At 42.2% G+C, this 21,090-nt stretch overlaps 1 protein-coding gene across 3 annotated transcripts in view; it reads right to left on the bottom strand.

The window, feature by feature from the left end:
* Dennd5a (DENN domain containing 5A) overlaps positions 1 to 21,090 on the bottom strand; it is a 69,299-nt gene that overhangs the window by 35,369 nt on the left and 12,840 nt on the right. For all 3 annotated transcript variants that reach the window (XM_059268957.1, XM_059268975.1, XM_059268965.1), the window contains exons 2-5: positions 9,911 to 9,982; positions 9,093 to 9,202; positions 8,008 to 8,665; positions 1,858 to 2,045 (exon numbers count right to left, since the gene is read on the bottom strand). In XM_059268957.1, coding sequence (XP_059124940.1) covers positions 1,858 to 2,045; positions 8,008 to 8,665; positions 9,093 to 9,202; positions 9,911 to 9,982 — 1,028 coding nt within the window. The remainder of the gene's footprint in view (positions 1 to 1,857; positions 2,046 to 8,007; positions 8,666 to 9,092; positions 9,203 to 9,910; positions 9,983 to 21,090) is intronic.

Raw genomic sequence — 21,090 nt, 5'->3', positions numbered from 1 at the left:
TGGCTTAATTAAGATACATAGGAACCCTCTAAGTAGACCTCACTAGTCACTCTACAGAGCTGAAAGAAGAGGGGTGAGAAGACAAAATGAAAAGGCCATTTAATTTCTAGGCTCATAGAACAGTCTTATGCTGTTTCCTCTCAGCACACAGTGGGGCTGGCAACCGAAAGCCATTTATAAACCTACGACCAACACCTCAAGCATCCCTTCCTTGAACTGAGAAAATTGCTGGCACCTGAGTGACAGCTTGGTGGAGATGCAAAACCTGGCGAGGACACTGGAGGCTAAATGACCACTTCTCTGCTCACCCCTGCCTTGCTGAAAGGGCTCATGAGAAAACTTATTTAGCTAAGGAAGTAATTTCCTGTATCCTCCAAATCCCCCAAACTCTCCCAAACTCTTCCTTCAGAGGGTCACAAAGCCCTTTGCCAACCTGAGTTCCCAGGCCCAATCCCAGCCAGCTTCCCCTCAGTGCATCTTTGAGTTCATCCCTGAAGGGGACCTCAGCACACAGGATCCTGGAGGGAAAGACAGAAGGAGAAGAAAGAAAGGGGACAAGCACAAAGTGACATGCTCTTCCTCACTCTACTGCTCTCAAGCTCTGTGGCTTCAGACAATGAAACCCCAAAGAGAAGCCAGAACAAAAGAAGCCTCACAAGAGCAGCTCAGGCTCTCATTTGCTCAAGGCCAGCTGAGATCATGTGTTGGTGTGAAAAAGAACAAAGGGCTTTTTACAGACTTCTGACGGCTGAAGATACGGCTGCAACTGATGAATTCTAATTTGAGGGTCTAAGAAATGAACATTCTCTGTCCTTCTATAGAAAGTCTCTTTTATAAACCAAGCTTACCCCACCTCAATGTCCTGATGCCACCTCGCACAGACCCACATCAATGTCCCTCATCTGCCTCGATGCTTCCTTCTCACAGCGGAGTTTAAAGATACCTTATAGTATAACGATGCCAACTAAAATGCTAAATTAAATTATCTCTGGGTAGTAAGACATGAGCTAATTCTTATTATTATTAGTTTTGTAAAAAATGTATTCTTTTGGGAAAAAAACTAAAAGTGTGTTTCAAGGATACCATTACTCTTACCTCATCATGTGTAATGGTTTTACTCTTTTAAAAAGGGTGACCCACAGCTCTTTACCCCCATAGAGGTTATCTGCTATAAATCAGGGTAGAAGATACCCAAACTAGGTAACTGCCCTCAATAATGTGTGACCTTCATTGAGGGCAAGCCTGGGTGAATGGGACTCTGAGACCACAGACAGACCTACTTATGAAGGACACATTGGTACTCTTCAATCCCACTATCTAAGCATAGGGAGAGGCTGGAAACAAGTGAAAAGGCTGTTCTAGCAACGGAGAAAGCCACAGAGTAGAGGATCCACACGCCAGAACACACAGAATGCTGGAGTCTCTTACATAAACTATAATTTCTCAAACAGTCCCATTAAGAAAACTGCTGGCTTCCCAGCAACTTCTTCACACCCTCACATACTTGAAGTTAACAGAGAATGAGGATAAAGAGTCCTAAAAGGAACAGAATGTGTCCCATGTATACAAGAAGCCAAAGATGGCAATAAAAGTGGGAACACGGTGCTTGAAAAAATGTGTATTAAAAAAAGCAATTAATAAAATATACAAACACAATGGACATGCCAGGTGATGAAGAATCTCTAAAATGATATAAACTGGGCTAAAAATTCATTGTACTTTTTCCTGAAAAGTTTTTCATATTCCCTGTCTTCACCCCCAAAAAGGCCCTTGGTGACACCATGCTGGGCTCCCCCCAGAATCCTTGTCCCTCCAGTGCTGGAGAGGGCCATTGACCCACTCAGCTTCTCTTCTCACCTCCTGAGGCAGCTCCAGCTTTGACCGGTCATCGAGGCCATTGGAATGCAAGCCCATCAGGTATGGGACAGGAGCATCTAAGAAATGCAGGAGAGAAGCTGGGAGGATGGGGACATAGACATGCTGCCATTGGAAAGGAAACATAAGAGCTGTAATCGTCTCCGCCACGGTCATCAGTCTCTGGTAATCTAGGTCAGGAAAAAAAGACAGAAGCTTGATCAACAAAGCAGTCAAATGAGAAAACTCAAATTGCCAATATAATCCAACCGACCCAGGGACCACTGTGACTCAGACCCTGGTAGACCACAACTTGAAACATAACCCCTAACACACACACAGGTCCAGCTGGTAATAGAATTTGATATATAGAAATAATAAATGGCACCTTTCTTTAGCCACTACTCCAGAACATTAGTTATATTCTTTAAAGTGGGGGTGGGGGAGGCTAGAACAAAAAGAACAGTGGTCAGGATTTTCTGTTCTCCAGACAAAACAAGATCATTCACCACTCAGACACTTCTGCACACTAATATAACTTTGTGAGTTTAGCTGGGCATGGTGCCTCATGATATAATCCCAGCACTGAGGCTGAGGCAAAATGAATGCCATGAGCTTAAAGCTAGCCTGTGAGACTCAAATATATATTCCTCACACTAATAGCAAATTAATTATAGGTCACACTTTTCTTTAATTTGATATATTTAGCCTTCATCCTCAGTTCCTAGCATACAGGTCCTAAGAATCCTGATTTTTTTTTTTGTTTTTTTGTTTGTTTGTTTGTTTTTTGGTTTTTCGAGACAGGGTTTCTCTGTGTAGCTTTGCACCTCTCCTGGAACTCACTTGGTAGCCCAGGCTGGCCTTGAACTCACAGAGATCTGCCTGGCTCTGCCTCCCGAGTGCTGGGATTAAAGGCGTGCGCCACCACTGCCCGGCCCCTGATTTTTTTTGTTGTTGTTGTTTTGTTTTGTTTTGTTTGGATACCAAGATAACTGGTGGCTGAGGAGTGGTGTAGAGGCCTCCCTGGATAGCTTTCAAAGTCACCAGAAAGGCAGGATTAGAGGCCAGGTTCTCAGCCCAACTTTGATCTCAGGGCAGAAGGGACAGACACCAGAAACTTAATCACCAAAGAGCAAAGAATTCATCACTCAGGCTTGTGTAGTAATAAAAAAAATTAAAATTAAAAAGCAGATTCAAGCTGGACGGTGGTGGCGTATGCCTTTAGTCCCAGCACTCGGGAGGCAGAGGCAAGCAGATCTCTGTGAGTTCAAGGCCAGCCTGGGCTACAGAATGAGTTCCAGGACAGGCTCCAAAGCTACACAGAGAAACACCGTCTCGTAAAACAAAAAACAAAAACAAAAAGCAGATTCAAAGAGCTTCTGGGCTGGCATACACACTGAGGAGCTGGAGTGAGGCACACCCAAAGGTGGCATGGGGTACCTGCACCGTGCAGTTCCACTGGTCTCAAACTGCACTTTTTGTAATAAATAATAAATCAAGTATTCTCCTCTGGTCTGTAATCCACTCTAGGATTTTGTCAATATGAAGAGGGAGCTGAAAGAACCTTAAAAATATACAAAATACAGACAGGCCAGGCTTGCCATCAGTATCTGAAGAAAGATGGGCCTGATCTGTTGGTCTGGGCTAACTCCAGATCCTTCATCCCTTCCTCTGGCACTTTTTATTTTTAAAGGGTCTTGTTATGTAACTCTGGTTGACCTGAAACTTGCTATGTAAACCAGGTTGTCCTCAAACTCACAAAGATCCACTTGCCTCTGTCTCCTGAGTGCTGAGATTTAAGGCAAGTACCACCACGCCCAGTCCTCTATTACCAGTATTACTAATAAAAAGTCTAATAATTCTCCAGATGATGATCATTCTTATATTTTCAATATTTTAATATTTATTACTTGCTTTGAAAATATCTATAAATAAAAGCTAAAGTCTTATGATTCTCAGACATCTGAAAAATGTATTTTAAAATCCAAAAGATGAAGGGCTGGGAGATGGCTCAGTAGATAAAAGCACTTATTGCTCTTGCAGAGGACCCAGGTTTGGTTCCCAGCACCCACATTAGCTCACAGTCATTCCTAACTCCAGTTAAAGGGATCCAACACCTCTTCTGAATTCTGAGGGCACCATACACACACAAGGAACATAGATACATGGAGGCAAAACACACATTCACATAAATAATTTTTTTTAGTTTTTTAAAAAATCCAAAAGATAAAATCAAAAGAATATTGAAACATAGAAGAAAACCTTCAGATGACATTTAAGTTCAGTCCTACTATTCCTAATATTGGCACTGAAACATATATTCTGAATAAATACTCTTTTTTTTTTTTTTGGTTTTTTGAGACAGGGTTTCTCTGTGTAGCTTTGCTCCTTTCCTGGAACTCACTCTGTAGCCCAAGCTGGCCTCAAACTCACAGAGATCCGCCTGGCTCTGCCTCCCGAGTGCTGGGATTAAAGGCGTGCGCCACCACCGCCCAGTCTGAATAATTATTCTACACACCATTTCAAGATTGGGTGTAAGAGATGGAGGGAGGGTGGGATGGAGCAAGGGCGGGAGGAAAGGAAGGAGGCAAGCAGAGGCCTTTTCTTTTTTAATCACAAGAAAACTAAAGAGATTCTGTTGGGAATATTTAATCACACTGTGAACCCCAAGTTAGCACTTGCATTAAATAAAATTAACCTTGGAGGCTGAGTTAACAACTAGTTGACAGAAAGTAATCACAGAGCATCAGAGGGCATCTAGAAGAGATAGAGAGATGCACCAGAAGTAGTAGGAGGGATTTTGAGAGGCGGAGCAGAAGGATGTGCTTTCTGGGAATGCCAGCAAAGAGAGGTTAGCTAGTTGCTACTCAACCTCTCTGAGCTAGCAGGTTTTCACCCCAGCTTTGAATCTCGAGGTTGAAATAGCAGTAGATTAAGGTGAAGCCACTGGGTCCAAGACAAAACAACAAGCTTCCCCTCTCTTGCCCTAGCCAAAGAGAATGAAACACATGCTACTACATTCTATGGCTGGCTGCTCTCGGGACAACAGCATCCCACGGTGTGCCAAAACACCTTATGAGCGAAACAGTGCCAAAAATACCATCATCATGAGGTTTTCTTTGTCCTGGATACTCATTCAGTATGAGTTCAGTAGTTCCAGTGGCTGGGAACTCAGCATATATCAGGGCAGGCTGGGGTTTAAAGAGGGTCATTCTCTGCTCTGTATAAGCAGGCTTTTCAACAGTGTAAAAATCTAAGTCTCACTTTACCCCTCCTCTTCAGGATAAACCTAATCTAGTATCCGAAACTCAGATAATTTTATTTGCTCTAGATTTAAATCTCTGAAGAACTTCTTGTAGTGAACTCGAGACTGTGGCACCTTTAAAAATAAGACAGAATAAGATGATTCCCATTTTCAATACCATCTTCTTTCCTTGTATGGTCTGTTTTAACAGGTAAGAAATATTCTGAGTTTTCTAGCCTGTAGGTCTGTATGAGTTTGAGTTTTCCTCCTCTACCTTTTAAATGTTTTATTGTTGTTGTTTGTTTGTTTGTTTGTTTGTTTGTTTTAAAGCAACCTCTCATTTTGAAGGGTGACTGAACAATGCCCCAGAGGTCCAGCAATCTGTGTACCCACACTAAAATACTAACCTCCAGGAGACATAAACACAAAACCCTTTTCTGTACACTAGTACCAATAACAAAATCAGCATCTCCTTTGCCATTGCATTCCACACCCCTTAACTATCAATGTTTGCGCTCCAGGTAACTGGCTAAATTCTCTCCATTTCCCACGTTGTAATGAGCAGTTACTTCTAATAAAGGAGGTAACTCAAAGCCCACTGGAACTAGAGACACTAAGAAGAAATAAACAAGTCTTTGTAACTCATTCTAAAAAATTAGACACAAGGACACACCACATAGTATACATATACAAACTAGGACAGCTATGACTTGGTGACATAATCTTATGGGACCACCACTGGACCACATAAGCGAGTAGTCTGCCACTGACCAGAAAGTTATTTTTGTTTTTTTGTGACAGTGTTTCTCTGTGTAGACTGGCTGTCCCGGAACTCACTCTATAGACCAGGCTGGCCTCGAACTCATAGAGATCCGCCTGCCTCTGCCTCCTGAGTGCTGGGACTGAAAGTGTGTGCCACCCCTGCCCAGCAAGACTGTATTTTTAATCAGAAATTGCAAATGGAAGCCTCGGGAATCATTCATCAACGGATGCTTTTGTTTGACCTATGTTATTTCCTAACAACATTGTGGTCATCATTTAAAATCCAGAGATTTCATCTAAGAAAAACTAGAAGACTTACTAACATCGGATCAGTAGCCCCTCAAGAAATTAACTGGAATTAGTGGCTATTTTAGATGGGTATGTGCTCTTCAATTCAAAATAGTCCTACAAGTTGTGATGGATCATGCCTGTAATCCAAGCACTAGGGAAGCAGAGACAGGAAGACTGAATAGAGTTGTACAGACTTCTAGGTCAGCCTGGCTACATACTAATAAATTCTAGAACAGCCAGGGCTACAGAGTGAGATCCAAACAGGAGGTTGAGGGAATGGCTCGGGGGTAAGAGAGTACTGCTCATCCAGGGCACCCAAGCTTGATTTCCAGCACCCATATCATGAGACTCACACTGCCTGTCACCATAGCTCAGAAAACCTGAAGCCTCTGGCCTCCATGGGCACCTGTACACAGCCACACAAACATACAAATAATCAAAAACAAAATAAATCTTCATGGGGGAAAAAGACCCTATTTGTAAACTAAAATGAAAATAAAATCTATTTTAAAAATCATTCTATTGCCAGGCGATGGTGGCACACACCTTTAATCCCAGCACTTGGGAGGCAGAGGCAGGTGGATCTCAGTGAGTTCAAGGCCAGCCTGGTCTACAAAGTGAGTTCCAGGACAGCCAGGACTGTTAAACAGGGAAACCCTGTCAGAAAAGAAGAGAAGAGAAGAGAAGAGAAGAGAAGAGAAGAGAAGAGAAGAGAAGAGAAGAGAAGAGAAGAGAAGAGAAGAGAAGAGAAAAAAATACATCATTCTATTGACAGGCAGTGGTAACACATGCCTTTAATCCTGGAACTCAGGAGGCAGAGGCAGATGCATCTCTGAGTTCAAGGCCAGCCTAGCAAGTTCCAAGACAGCCAGAGCTGTTAAACAGAGAAACCTGTCTTGGGGGGGGAAAAAGTGGAACTTGGACTGGAATGATGGCTTAGTGTTAAAAATACTTGTTGCTCTTCCGGAGGCTCCAATTCAGTTCCCAGCCCTATAGAAAGCTCACAATTGTATATTATAACTCCAGCTCCAAGGAGATCTGAGGCCTCTAGCCTCTGCAAGCACCTGCACTCATGTGCACATACCCACATGCAAACACACACACTTACACAAACTTAAATAAAAATAAAAATTTTAAAACGTCCAGAACTTTTGTTCTCCAAATATCATCCTTCTATCTTATCTTTCTCCAAAGTCTTGAACTACCTTCCATTCTGCATGTTTATTTATTAACTCTTCTTGTCCCATTAAAATATAAATTCCACTAGAGAAAGACTATTTCTCTATTTTGTCCACCACTTTCATCCATCTCCCTTGAAACAATGCCTTGAATACTGTACACTCTTAATAAATACGTGATGAAATTCACGATCCCGGTCTGGCTCACTCAGTAAGCAACTGCTCTTTCTCATCTACCTTAGTATGCTTTCTAAATCCACTGTTCACATCCCACTCTCCTTTATAGAAACAATTCAGATAACAAACAACAGAAAGAAGCAACAATTCATCTTCTCGATCGAAAAGAATCATCCTTTAGGAAATCCTTGATTTTGCTGTCAGGCTGAGGAACAGACAGAATGACGGAGTATCACTAATGGTGGCTACTACCTCCTAACCCTTTCCAGGGTCAATCAGAAGGATATATGGAAACAGTGGTCCCCTCCCAAATTAGATCTATTCTTACAAAAAGATCATAATGATAGCCAATCAGAAGACAGCTTCTCGGGGTCCATCCACTCTCCTCCCACCTACAAAAGACTGTAACAGCCCTTGACCTTTATAGTCAGGCCCATTATATGTGAATATAGAAAGCAGGGACCCCTCATGGGTGGAGAGTTACAGTCAACATTGACTTACGCTGTGAGTAAAGCAGGATTTGAAATTCCAGAAGGGCACAAGTAAAAAGCTGAAACACATTCTCCACCCCAAGCAGTTCAAAGACCTCTTTGACAGGAAAGTCAAATAGAGGAAGCTCATTGGTACTTGGTCTCTGGCAGATTACTGGCCCATAGACCCCAGAAAACTTGAGAGAGCGGCCAGGAGGTGGAAGGGGCACTTCATAGAGTACGTTGTATATGTAACTCTCAAGGGGCAGAGGAGGGGGCTGAGGTGATGTGACTGCCTGGTGGAGCTGCTGCAGCACACTCCGACATGCCTTCATGAAGGACATGGGTGTGATGAGGCAGATGCATTTAGAGACATAGAGCGTGTCCCGGCTAATGTCGTAGGAGTTGAAGCGCTGCAGCTTGGTCCCAGGAATGCCTTCACCGTCTTCCATGCCACTCTGGTCTCCACCATCAGCAAGTGGAGCATGAAGGACATCATACTCAGCATTGTGCATGTGGTAGAGGGTCTGCATTGCACTGCAGATCTGCTTGCTGGTCACTTCTTCATAAAAGGTGAGGGCAAACCCAAATGTCCGAGAGCCATCCTCCCTGGTGATAATAAAGGCATGGAACTGTGGCTCCCTGGGATCAGCCTGGGTCTTGAATGCCAGCCCTTTGGGCATGCATAGCTGCAAAAGGCAACAGGAAAACAAGTAGTGAGAACATTCCTTGACCTCTTCAGAACACATACCAGCTAGCAAGAATCTACTGTTGGACACCATCTACCTAAAGCTCTCCCACACTAATATAATTCACACTGACTCACTAGTATATACATGTCTGACACAACAGAAACACGATTTTTTCACCAATTTGATACATTAATCAAATACAGAATCATGAGCAATGTGTTCTACAATCCTTTTTTCAAGAACTACTAGTGTTGGGGTATACCTCAATGATGTGGTTGCCCAGCATGAATAAGGCCATGAGTTTAAGCCATAGCACCCCCAAAAGTAAAATAAAATACTCGATGAAGAAGCATTGCTACCACACTTAGGATTCATACCCTACTATACATTACTCTGCACAATTCCACGACTAATAAATACTAACCATTCCCACTGCATCCTGGTCAAAGGGATTCCAGTCTACATTCTCAGGATATCGGGCAAGGACCTTAGACTTGAATGTTCGTCTCAATGGCGTCTGCTCAAAATTTTCTCCTGTAAGAAAAAGAAGGAAGCAAATCATCTCCACAAAGTCCCTTTAAATCACAGAGTTATGAACACAGAGTGTGGTAGTCCAGCAAGAAACAGAAATGAAGGCAAGGGGTTAGTATGCCAGCTGCCCAAGTAGAAAAGGCATCAAAAGTTACTATGTCAATAAGAAGCTGAAAAAGTATAGCACAGTTAATAGTGGACACCACTACCTTCAAAGTGAAATCACTGCTGCAAGCCCAGTGGTTAATTTTCTTGTAAAGGAGGGAGAAAGCACAAGAAATGAAAGTGGATTGCCTATCCTCCACCCCCAAAAGCCACATTTAATTTGCCTAAAATCAACTGGAAACATTGTAGTAGCATACCATTTTAAGAGTAAGCTATATGCTTCTGTGATAATGAAAATACAAAGGCATTAAGAAGACTTCAGGTATGCTATGTAGTGGGCTATTTTCTCAGTTCAGAATCATCTGAAATTGCTAGAATTCTTAGTTTCTCCCTGCCTCTTCGTAAAAACACTAGCATACGCTGAAGTAATAACATTAAAGTGAGGAGGGAAAGAGCCAAAAAAACTGCTACCTAGAGAGACACAAATCTGAAAAATCTACTGCTTCAAAAGGCACAAGATGGTTAAAAGGCCAAAGAGTCAAAATGCCACTAGAGAGACTGAGAACCGGAAAGCTCTGGGTGTGCTCAATTTTGTTTTGTTTTTACCTTCAGTCGTACTTGAAATGAAAGGGCTGGCACCATCCCTGGCTTTAGAAGCCTGAATGTACTGGCATAATGCTATATGATAAATGAAATAACAGAGTATTACAATAAAGCAGTGTTATTCAAACTTTTTGACCATGACTCCAGCACAAGTCACATTTCATGTCACAAAGCAATAAACACATACAGGTATGTATATGTGTGTATATATATACACATATATATGTATATATATATATATATATATACATATATATATTTACCTAGAACAAAAAAATCCACAAAATAATACTTACCCTTACTTTATATATAGGTCAGGAGGCTAAGGTGGCATGGGGGCCTGTTTGTGCATACTAGCTAACAGGATTCTAACTATAGTTGAGAACTCAATGGGGTTGGTGTATGTGTGTGTGTCACACACACACACAGGGTCTCTCTACATAGCCCTGGCTATCCTCAAACTATGTAGACCAGGCTGGCCTCAAACTCAGAGATCCATCTGCCTTTGCCTCCCAAGTGCTAGGATTAAAGGCTTGGGCCACCACACCCATGGGGGGCTAGAAATTATTAAGGGAGTAGTATAGCTCATCATTACAGGAAGACATAGAGCTAAGGACAGAAAGCACAAATCATCCCACAGGCATCTCACAGGTTTCTTTTTTAGAGCTAGAGAAGCTCAGTTGGTAGTGTCTGCTTAGCATGTACAAAACACCACCTAAAACCAGCTATGATGGTGCACATCTGTTACCCCAGTATTGGAAGTGAAGGCAAGAGCATCAAAGTTCAAGGTCAGGGCTCAACAGTTAAGAGTACCTGCTACTCTCCCACAGGGCAAAGGTTCAGTTCTCAGAACCTACATCAGGCTCACAATCACCTCTAACTCCAGTTCCAGGGGGAGCTGATGGTCTTTTCTGGCGTCTATGGGCACTGCATGCATATGGTACACATATAAACACGCGCGCGCGCACACACACACACCCTACATAAAAATAAATTAAAAATTTGTAAGTACAAGGTCTTCTTGCCTACATAGAGTTTGAAGCCAGCCCAGGCTACAGGAAACCCTGGAGAGAGGGTGGGATGGATTTTAAGGCACCTATTCAAAACAACTAAAAACTCCAGTTAGACATATTGCTTTCTAATTAAAAATTTTTTCATCTACTCTGAGTTTTGTCCAAGCTTAGAAGCAGCAGCCCATTTCTTCATAATTTTCAACTTCTGTCAACACACAACTTTCCTTCTGTTAGTAAAGCAAGTACCAACCACACTTTCAATTTCTCCCATCTTCCACTTCCATCTTCCCAATAGATTCCTCTGAAACTTTCTCTTTTAGTGCATTTCATCTCTCAAAATATACTTAGTAACCTTCACTCAGGAAGCCTGGCACAATCAGCAACAGCTACAACAAAGGCCTTATGTAGAGCTGGTCAGTGCTCTCCGCAGCACCTGCTGAGATCCACCCATGGCAGGCCTGAACTTACTGCATAACATAATCAAGCAGCAAGTAGCTGACATAATGATCCTGTCTAAGTTAAACTTCTCACTAGGTATTTTTAAACCACCTTCAGTTCTGAGAGAGAGAACTATTTCTTCTTTCTAAGCTTCCAAAACTTCCTACATTTGCTCATTTCTTCCTAGCTTATCTAGAAAATCTAGAGTAAAATCTACAAAATATCTGAACATACACAGGGTCAGGGTGGCTACCACTAACTAAAAGCTGCTGGAAAAAGTTTTTCTAAGATGGTTTATAAGGAAGAGTGGAGCCAAGGGCTGGGGAAATGACTCAGAGGCTAAGAGCATTGACTACTCTTCCAAAGAGCATGGGTTTGGTTCTCACATCTACATGGCAGCTCATAACCATCTATAACTCCAGCTCTAGGGGATCTAACATCTCTGGCCTCCAAAGGGACCAGGCACACACATGGTACATACATACATGCAGACAAAACACTTAAAAACATAATTTTTTACTATTTTATATACATTTTGATAATTTATATAAACTTTTTCATATATTTTATGGAAATAAAACTCTCTTTTTTTAGTGTCAAATAAGAGAGGAAAGGAGTTCACAAACCTGAGGTTTTTGTTGATATGATTCAATCCTTTATTGTTTATGGAAGGCTGCATTTTTAAAAGCAGCAGTGAGAAAATAGTAACTGAAACACCTACAGAGATCACTGTCTGAAGCCAGTGTACACAGGCACCTTAGTCCCTCTATTGTGTAGATCTCTAGAAAATTCAAGCTGGGTGGTGGTGGCGCACGCCTTTAATCCCAGCACTCAAGAGGCAGAGGCAGGCGGATCTCTGTGAGTTCGAGGCCAGCCTGGTCTAAAGAGCGAGATCCAGGACAGGCACCAAAACTACACACAGAAACCCTGTCTCAAAAAAAAAAAAAAAAAAATCAAACAATACTAGGAATGTGACATCACACCATAAAATCCTGCTGTTCTAGAAACAACAGGTAGTTCTTTGCACAACATATATAACAAACATAAACTGGAGGCTGGAGAGATGGCTCAGCAGTTAAGAGCACTAGCTGTTCTTCCAGAGGACCCAGATTTAATTCCCAGCACCTACATGGAGGCTAACAACCATCTGTAACTCCAGCTCCAGGAGATCCGGCTCCCTCTTCTGGCCTCTGCTGGTATTGCATTCAGATGGTACACATCACAAGCAGGCAAAATCCAAACACATAAAATAAAGTAAAAAAGAAAAAATTAAAAACCTTAATTAAGGTGTAGTGGTGCACACCTTTAATCCCAGCACTCAAGAGGTAGAGGCAGGCAGATCTCTGTGATTTTGATACCAGACTGGTCTACACAGTGAGTTCTAGGACAGCCAGGGCCACATCTGAGACCCTGTTTCAAAAGAAACCAAAAAGCAAGCAAGCAAACAAAAACAAAAAACCCATAATAGGAACAGATGTAAGAACTAAATTCCATTTCTAACAACAACTTAAATGTTAGGTGTGGTGCTCCTCCATCTCTGTGAATCTGCCTCTACAGAGATACATTTCAGGAAACCCTAACTAATTCTTTAAATCTTATATGCCTTAGGACATCTAATAAGTTGTACAGTTTTTCTGCTTTAGCCAAGCCAAATCACAAACTAGTATTTGGACTGCTGTTGATCTGTTGGGTATCAGCTTGATTTAAATAATCCTAAATTGGGGGAGGGGAGCTTATGTTGAAAGTTTCAAAGAACTCCTGAATTCTCTAAAGTGATTTTATGAAGACATGAGCATTTTTCTGGGAAGGGAACCATAATTTCTATCAGATTCTAAGTACCAGAATTCAAAAAAGCTAGGAATCACAGCTCCAAATAGTCCTCTTAATTTGGGAAGTAAATATCCCACCATAAACAACCTAAGTGTGCATGCTAACCACATGCACCACTACATAACTGCTTTCCAGGCTGGTGCTGACCCAAATTAGAGTAACAGTATTTTCTTCTTTCCTTTTTAAAAATTATTTTTAATGATTCCTTTTATTTTTTATGTGCATTGCTGTTTTGTCTGCATGTTATGTGTGAGGGTGTCAGATCCCCTGGAACTGGAGTTACACAACAGTTGTGAGCTGTCAAGTTGGCGCAGTGCTGGAAACTGAACCACAGTCCTCTGGAAGAGCAGCCAGTGCTCTTAACCTCTGAGCTCTTCTTCCCTTTCATTAGAAGCCTACACTGAAGCCAAGTATAGCAGCACATGCTACATGCCTGTAACCCAATACTTAGGAAGCAGGGGCGGGAGGATCAGAAGTTCAAGGCCATTCTCAGCTACACTATAAACTGAAGGCCAGACTGGAGTACATGGAACCCTGTCCAAAAGAGGGGGGGAGGAAGGGGAGGAATGAGAGGAGAGAAGAAGGGAGGGAGAGGGGGAGGGCAGTAGAGAGGCATGCAGGCAGGCGGTAAGGAGAGGGAGGAAGGAAAGGAAGGAGAGGAGAGGGAGAAAGAGAGGGAAGAGATAGTGTTGAAGGAGATTTTTGAGTGTTTGCAAGAAAACTCCAAGAAACTAAAACAAGAGTCTGAAGACCTCAGTTTCTTCAAAAACACGGAATTGTTCTTGGATTATGCTTTTGTGCCCCTCCCAGGTTTAGCGGTTAGGAGTGAGTTTACTTCATTACAACTGGCTATTGGTATTTGTTTATATGCCTCTATGGAAAAACTTGTTTTTGCCATGTGCTGCTTGTCCTTGTGACTGTACTTTACTCATGTGACTCCTCTTAACCCTCAGAGTATAAACTGTCTGATGCTCTGAATAAAGTTGGCTATTGCATGAGACTTCAGTCTGTCTCATTTATCAGCTCCATTCCTCCAGGTCCCACCCCCTCTAGAGCAGTAAACAAGATAGAAGTTAGAGGCTCTGCTTATACTCATGACAGAATAGTTCCTACCACCACAACAATTTTCCTGCAAACATCCACGAACTTGACAAAATTTTTTTTTTAAAAAAAGAAACTATTTGAAAATACTGAAGAATGCCGGGCAGTGGTGGCGTACGCCTTTAATCCCAGCACTCGGGAGGCAGAGGCAGGTGGATTTCTGTGAGTTCGAGGCCAGCCTGGGCTACACAGTGAGTTCCAGGAAAGGCGCAAAGCTACACAGAGAAACCCTGTCTCAAAAAAATAAGGGGGGGGGGGGGTGGCAGGAGAAGAACTAACATTTCAAAGAAGAAAATAGCTCTGCTAAGTTTCCCTTTGTCTATGGCTTCCCACTGTGCCATGAGCAGCATCCATAGCTCTAACAAAAACCCACACCAGCTTCACAATCTTCACCAGAGGGCAAACCTGAAGACTATGACAGCAGCTAGAAAGCCAAGACAGGAAATTCTAAAGAGAACTAGAGACAGGGAACCTAAAACTTGCATATAAACTCTGCCCACATTCCTTCCTGCCCAATCCGTGAACTGCACACACATGGAGCATACATCACACACAGTCAATCTAAAAGAAATGAGATTCAGCGAAAGTTAACAAACCAATGCCCTTTGAAGAAAGGTAACAGAATCCAGAGTTTGCCAATATACTAAACTCAATGTCAAGGGTCCAAAATCCACATATGGTAGTACATCTCTGCAATCCCAGCAGTTGAGAGGCAGAGGCAGGGAAAGCCCTGCAAGTTCAAGAGCAGCAAGTTCTAGGACAGGGTAGGCTATACAGTGAGACCCTATCTAAAAAAAAAATAAAAATAAATTGCTCAGGATATAAAGAAAGAAGAAAATATGACCCATTCTCAAAAGAAGAATCAACCAGCAGACAACAACCTTGAGTTGGCCTAAATATTGGAAATAGAAAAGATTTTAAAACAATTATAGTCAGGGAAGGAGAGATGGCTCAGCAGTTAAGAGCACCAACTGCTCTTCCAGAGAACCAGGAATCAATTCCCAGCACCCACATGGCAGCTAACAACTGTTGTAACTCAAAGATCTGACACCCTCACACAGACATACATGCAGACAAAACACTAATGCACAAAAAATAAAAATAAATTGTTAAAAAAAAAAAACAGTTATAGTCATGATTAATGAAACAACCCAGGACTCAACAGAGGAATAGACAACATCATTGTGTGACCAGGCTTGACAGCAGATTGGAGATGTCAAAAGTAGCAAACTTAAAAACAATAAAGCAATTATCCAATCTGGAGAACAGACAGAAGACTGGATGCAAGGATAACATGGAAAATTCATGAAGCATTATAGATTCTGGGGGCCAGCAAAATGGCCCAACAGGTAAAAGCACTTTCTGGCAAGCCTGATGATCTGAGTTTGAGCCCCACGATCCACACATGGTTGCAAGAGAAAACCAATTTCTCCAAATTGCCCTCTAACCTCCACAGGTATGCCCACACACATACACATACATACACACATACAATCTAAATAATAAGTGTAATAACAAAATAGAAGTTCACTGAGATGTATAGAGTTTGGGTCTGCTTAATTTGACACATTAAAGATCCAGCCTGTTTTGTTTTCAACAGGTCTGTTCCCTGTATTTCTACTGTACCTGTCTTCCAGATAATTTGTGAACCCCAATTCAAAACCAAACAGCATTTCCTGTCATCTGTGTGTGATGGGGCACAGTGCAGAATAGAAAGAAATGGAAATTACTAATTAAGTGAAAATTAACCTTGAGATTACTATTAGATGTCTTTTTAAGTAATGACACCTTAAAAACATACATTCAAGCCAAGTATGGTGATACCCAACTGTCTGTCTGTCACTTGAGGGCAGAAGCAGAAGGATTGGTCACAAGTGTGAAGCCAGCCTACGCTTTTTAAAGCATGAATGGGTCCCAAGAAAACAAAAACAAACAAAAGCCACACACAATAAGGGTTGTGAGTTTTGGAAACTTTCCCTCCCCCTTATCTCCTCTTGCCATGAAACTGAAGTAAATTTGTAATAACATAAAGTGAAGCTAACTAACTGCTCCTTGCAGAGAGCCTGCACCTCAGTCTCCATCACCAGCTGACTGTGTACTCAGGGGTCATTCAAGAACACCCAGAAGCAGGGAGTAAATGGCCCCTACCCCAGAAAGGCCACAAAAGCTCCCTCCCAGGCACTAACCCAAGAAAGGCACTCTCACCAAGCCTTTCCGAGGAAAATCAAGAGACCATCTGTTACTCCTGTGTTTTCCCCTGGAGGCAGATTTGCTCACTTCCTTTCTCAGTGTGTTTTCTTTGTCACGTAATTTATTACTTGTGTTGGGGCTTTGCCCACTGTTTAAAATCTTATAGGCACCAGACTTAAGCCAACTCATATACCTCCTATCTAACAGGTTTTAACAAAGTGACTGGGATTTGAGAACTTACCCAGACAGGACTGCTCCATATTACTAGATTACAAACTCTGGTTTTTTTTGTGGGGTTTGTTTTTATTTTTGTTTTGAGACATAGCCTCAAATAGCCTGAGTGGGCCTCAAACTCCCTATGTAGCTAAAGATAACCACAGAACTTCTAATCCTCCCAACTTCACCTCCTATAGCAGTGCTTCTCAACCTTCCTGATGGGGCTGGGGGTTTAGCTCAGTGGTAGAGCGAGCGCTTGCCTAGCAAGTGCAAGGCCCTGGGTTCAGTCCCCAGTTCTGGAAAAAAAAAAAAAAAAAAAAATCAACCTTTCTGATGCTGCAAACCTTTAATACAGTTCCTGTTTTTTTCATTGCTATTTTTATTGCTATTTCTTAATTATTATTATTTTCATTGCTATTTCTTAACTATAATTTTGCTACTGCTATGAATCATAATGTAAATGTCTGTGTTTTCCAATGGTTTTAGGTGACCCCTGTGAAAGGATCATTCGACCCCCCCAGAGGTCAAAACCCACAGGTTAAGAACCACTGTCCTAAGTGCTAAGATTGTAGGTGTGCTCCACTATGCATAGCTAGGACACAGCTTGAATAGCAAGGACTATTACGGTGTTTCCTTTTAGCACAACTAAATATCCTACAGTGAACACACGTCTACTGAGGTAGCATCTCAGATCTGGAGAATTTGCTATGTTTTTTGTTTTTTTTTTTTTTGAGACAGGGTTTCTCTGTGTAGCTTTGCGCCTTTTCCTGGATCTTGTTTTGTAGACCAGGCTGGCCTCGAACTCACAAAGATCCACCTGCCTCTGCCTCCTGAGTGCTGGGATTAAAGGCGTGCGCCACCACCGCCTGGCCCGAATTTGCTATGTTTAACAGGTAATATGACAAGCTGTAGAAGTCATGGTCTCTAAAGCAGGACATTCCAAGATTTTATTGCAACAAGCCTGGCAAACCATAACAAACAACCCAAGACTGATTTGATGGGGCTAGCACAAAGATCTGAGGCTTGCCAGGCATGGTGGCACACACCTTTAATCCCAGCACAGGGGATGCAGAGGCAGGTGGATCTCTGTGAGTTCAAGGCCAGCCTGGGCTACAGTGTGAATTCCAGGACAGCCAAGGCTACACAGAGAAACCCTGTCTCAAAAACCAAAAAGGAAAATTTTTAACTTATTTTTATTGTACGTGTGTATCTGTGCACATGTGAGTGCAGGTAAGGTCCCCTGGAGCTGGAATTATAGTCAGGTTGTAAACCACCTGACATAGGAACAAGGCACTGAACTCTATATTCTTGACAACTGAGCTATCTCTCCAGTCTATAAGCATACCAAATATATTTAAACAAATTTCCTGTGACATAGAGCCTTTAGAAATCCAGGAGAAAATGTCTGCTTTTATGCTTTGGCCCAGTGCAGACTGGAAAGCCACACAGAAGTGTAATCGGGTGAAAGAGTGTGCTCAGATGAGAAGGCCCATCTGTTCTTAGACTTTCTATGCAGCACTCCTCTCCTCCAGACTAGGAAAGAACAGAAAGGAGAAGGGCAAGAGTTGCCCTTCTAGGTTTTCAAGTGTTCACTGGGGGTTGAGGGGACCTCAGTTTTTGTGATTCACCTTAAGGAAGGTTGAATTCTACAACTCACTTCAGAAGAGGATACGGGGGGAGAAACAAAAGGACTTAAGGTTAAAAGATTCCAATGCTGAGGGCTTCCAGCTTCCCTGACTTCAAAGAGCCACAATTCAGTGTATGTCTTCTGGGCCCCAACACTTTCTTACAAAGTGCAGAGTGGCATTTTCCTGCAACATGTGATATTTTTACATAATTCAACATGGGCTGGAGAGGTGACTCAGCCGTTAAGAGCACCTACTGCTCTTAACCAGTTAGCCCCAACAAACTCTTTTTGGTTTGAGAGTCATATTGTGAAACTGGCTTGCACACATCACCAAGTATTCTGCCACTGTGTGCTACATCCCTAGTCCTGAAACACAAACGGCTAACACTGATACTTGAGGAGACTGGAATCACCACAAAATAAAGCTCTGGGCCTACCTGGGAAGCATTATCTAGGTGAGGTTAACTGAGGTGAAAAGACTCACCATAAAGAGGGTGAGGAGGTTTGAACAGGAATGGCCCCCATAGGCTCATATGTTTGGAGGTTTGATCATTAAGGAGTGAAACTACTTGACAAGGATTAGGAGGGGTGGCCAAGTTGGAGGAAGTGTGTCTGTCAGGGTGGGCTTTAGGGTTTTACACGCTCAAGTCAGGCCCAGTGTCCCTCTCTTCCTGCTGCCTGCAAATCAGGATGTAGAACTCTCAGCTACCATGTCTGCCTATGTGCCGCCATGTTCCCTGCCATGATGATAATGGACTGAACCTCTGAACTGTAAGTCAGCCCCAATTAAATGTTTTCCTTGTTAGAGCTGCTGTGGTCATGGTGTCTCTTCACAGCAACAAAACCCTAACTAAGGCAGGGTGACACCATTCAAAGGGCTTGGACTGAAGCAAAGAAAGACAACAAGCGCAGCACCAGCCTCCAGAGCTCCACTTTCTGAGTGCATACCAATGTGACCAGTACTCAGGATCCTCTGCCATGACCTCCCTGTCTTCATGGACTGTGAGCCAAAACACACTCATCACAGCTCGTTTTGTCACAATAATGAGAAAAATAAGTAAAACACACCATCTATTACCTTTGAAAGGCAAAAGTATGGGTAACTGCTCATTTTTCTTTATACTTTTCTGTACTTACTGAAGTCACAAGTTTTGTGCATAATCTCTATGGAAAAGAGTATTATAATAATAATAATAAAAAACAAAAACAAAAACAGGATCTTGCTTATGTGGTACAGGCTGGCCTCAAATTGGTGACCCTCTTGTCCCAGTCTTACGAGCACTAAATTCAGGCATGTGCTACCATTCTAGCTCAGTTTGACTAACTTAATTTCTTTGGACCTAGTAATGAGATTTCATCTAAGAATTAGAATATTAAATTAATTCCTCATTTCTATACTATAAAACTCAATTGATTTAGTACTATAGAAGCATGTGGGGAGCAGGTGTGGTGGTGCATGCCTTAAATCCCAGGACTTGAAAGAAAAAGGCAGCTGGAGATCTGTGAGTTCAAGGCCTGCCAGGGCTACATAACAAACAAACAAATAAGAAAAGTCTCCCAAAACTGGATTATGTTTCCAACTTAGCTAGTACTGGTCTCCCTTTCAAGACTACCACAAATGAAGAAAACAGGGTCCTTTAATAAGTAAAATTTAAGTTGTTTTTGTTTTTTTTTAATTAGCGTATGGGGGCTGGAGAGATGGTTCAGTGGTTAAGAGCATTAATTGCTCTGTCAGAAACTGGGGTCTCAGCACCCACTTGGCAGCTCACAATTCCAGTTCCAAGGGATCTGATGCCTCTTCTGGCCTCCATACACACATTGTACAAATATATTCATACAGGCTCACACACATACACAACAAATAAAACAATAATAAATATTTAAAATGTGTGCTTATGTGTATGCATGTGTGTGTACTCATGCTGGCAGGTACATGCCACGATGTACATGTAGAAAACAGAGAAGAGCTTTGTGGATTCTGTTTTCTTTTTCTACTTCTACATGAGATCAAATTCAGGTCAGCTTTTACCCACTGAACCCTGCCCATGAATACAAGTTAACATAACAATTACTTCCTTCCCAGATTTCCTCACCCATTGTCCATTTTCTGTGTTTTGCTAAGATTTTCAAAAAGGAAAATATGGATGGATCCATACCTGTTCCTCAGACTTCAGGCTCCGCACCCTCCCTCTATCTCCTCTAAGTGTCAGCTATATAAAAGCATTCTTCCTCCTGTCAGCATGGCACTGTCTGCCCACATTTTCCATAATTACCCACACATCTCTACATAGCTCCTCCTCTCTTCGAGAAAACTGACTATAAACCAGCCATGGAAGCTCATGCCTGCAATCCCGGCACTTGGGAGGCTGTCTGAAGCCAGCTTGGGCACACTTCTTGAAGCTCACTCCACAGATGCACTTGTGAACAACAGGACATTCTCTCATTGCCACCCTCTGAACATCACAATGGTTCTTCTGACCATCCTGTGTTCCACGAGCAATTCTGCAGGCCCTCAGTTAGACAGGAAGAGAGAGAAGGGTTCCATTCTAAATTTTAGCTAGGAATACTTCAAGTTTACTTTGTTCTTGGTCTTGAAAAATGTCTTTTTTTTTTTCCTGGTTATTCTGGTTCTTTAGAGGTTTCTGACAGTGAGTGAATTAGCTCATCCCCAAATACTTTGGAATTCTAAGGTGCAATGTCTGGGTCAGAGACTGCAATTCATTCACAGCAAAATTTAATGTTTCTAGTAAGTGTTTAGAGATCTCAGT

The sequence above is a fragment of the Peromyscus eremicus genome, chromosome 1, assembly GCF_949786415.1.
Source record: "Peromyscus eremicus chromosome 1, PerEre_H2_v1, whole genome shotgun sequence".
Lineage (NCBI taxonomy): Eukaryota > Metazoa > Chordata > Mammalia > Rodentia > Cricetidae > Peromyscus > Peromyscus eremicus.
Note: the sequence above shows the minus strand (reverse complement) of the source record. Positions and strands in the feature narration are given on the sequence as shown.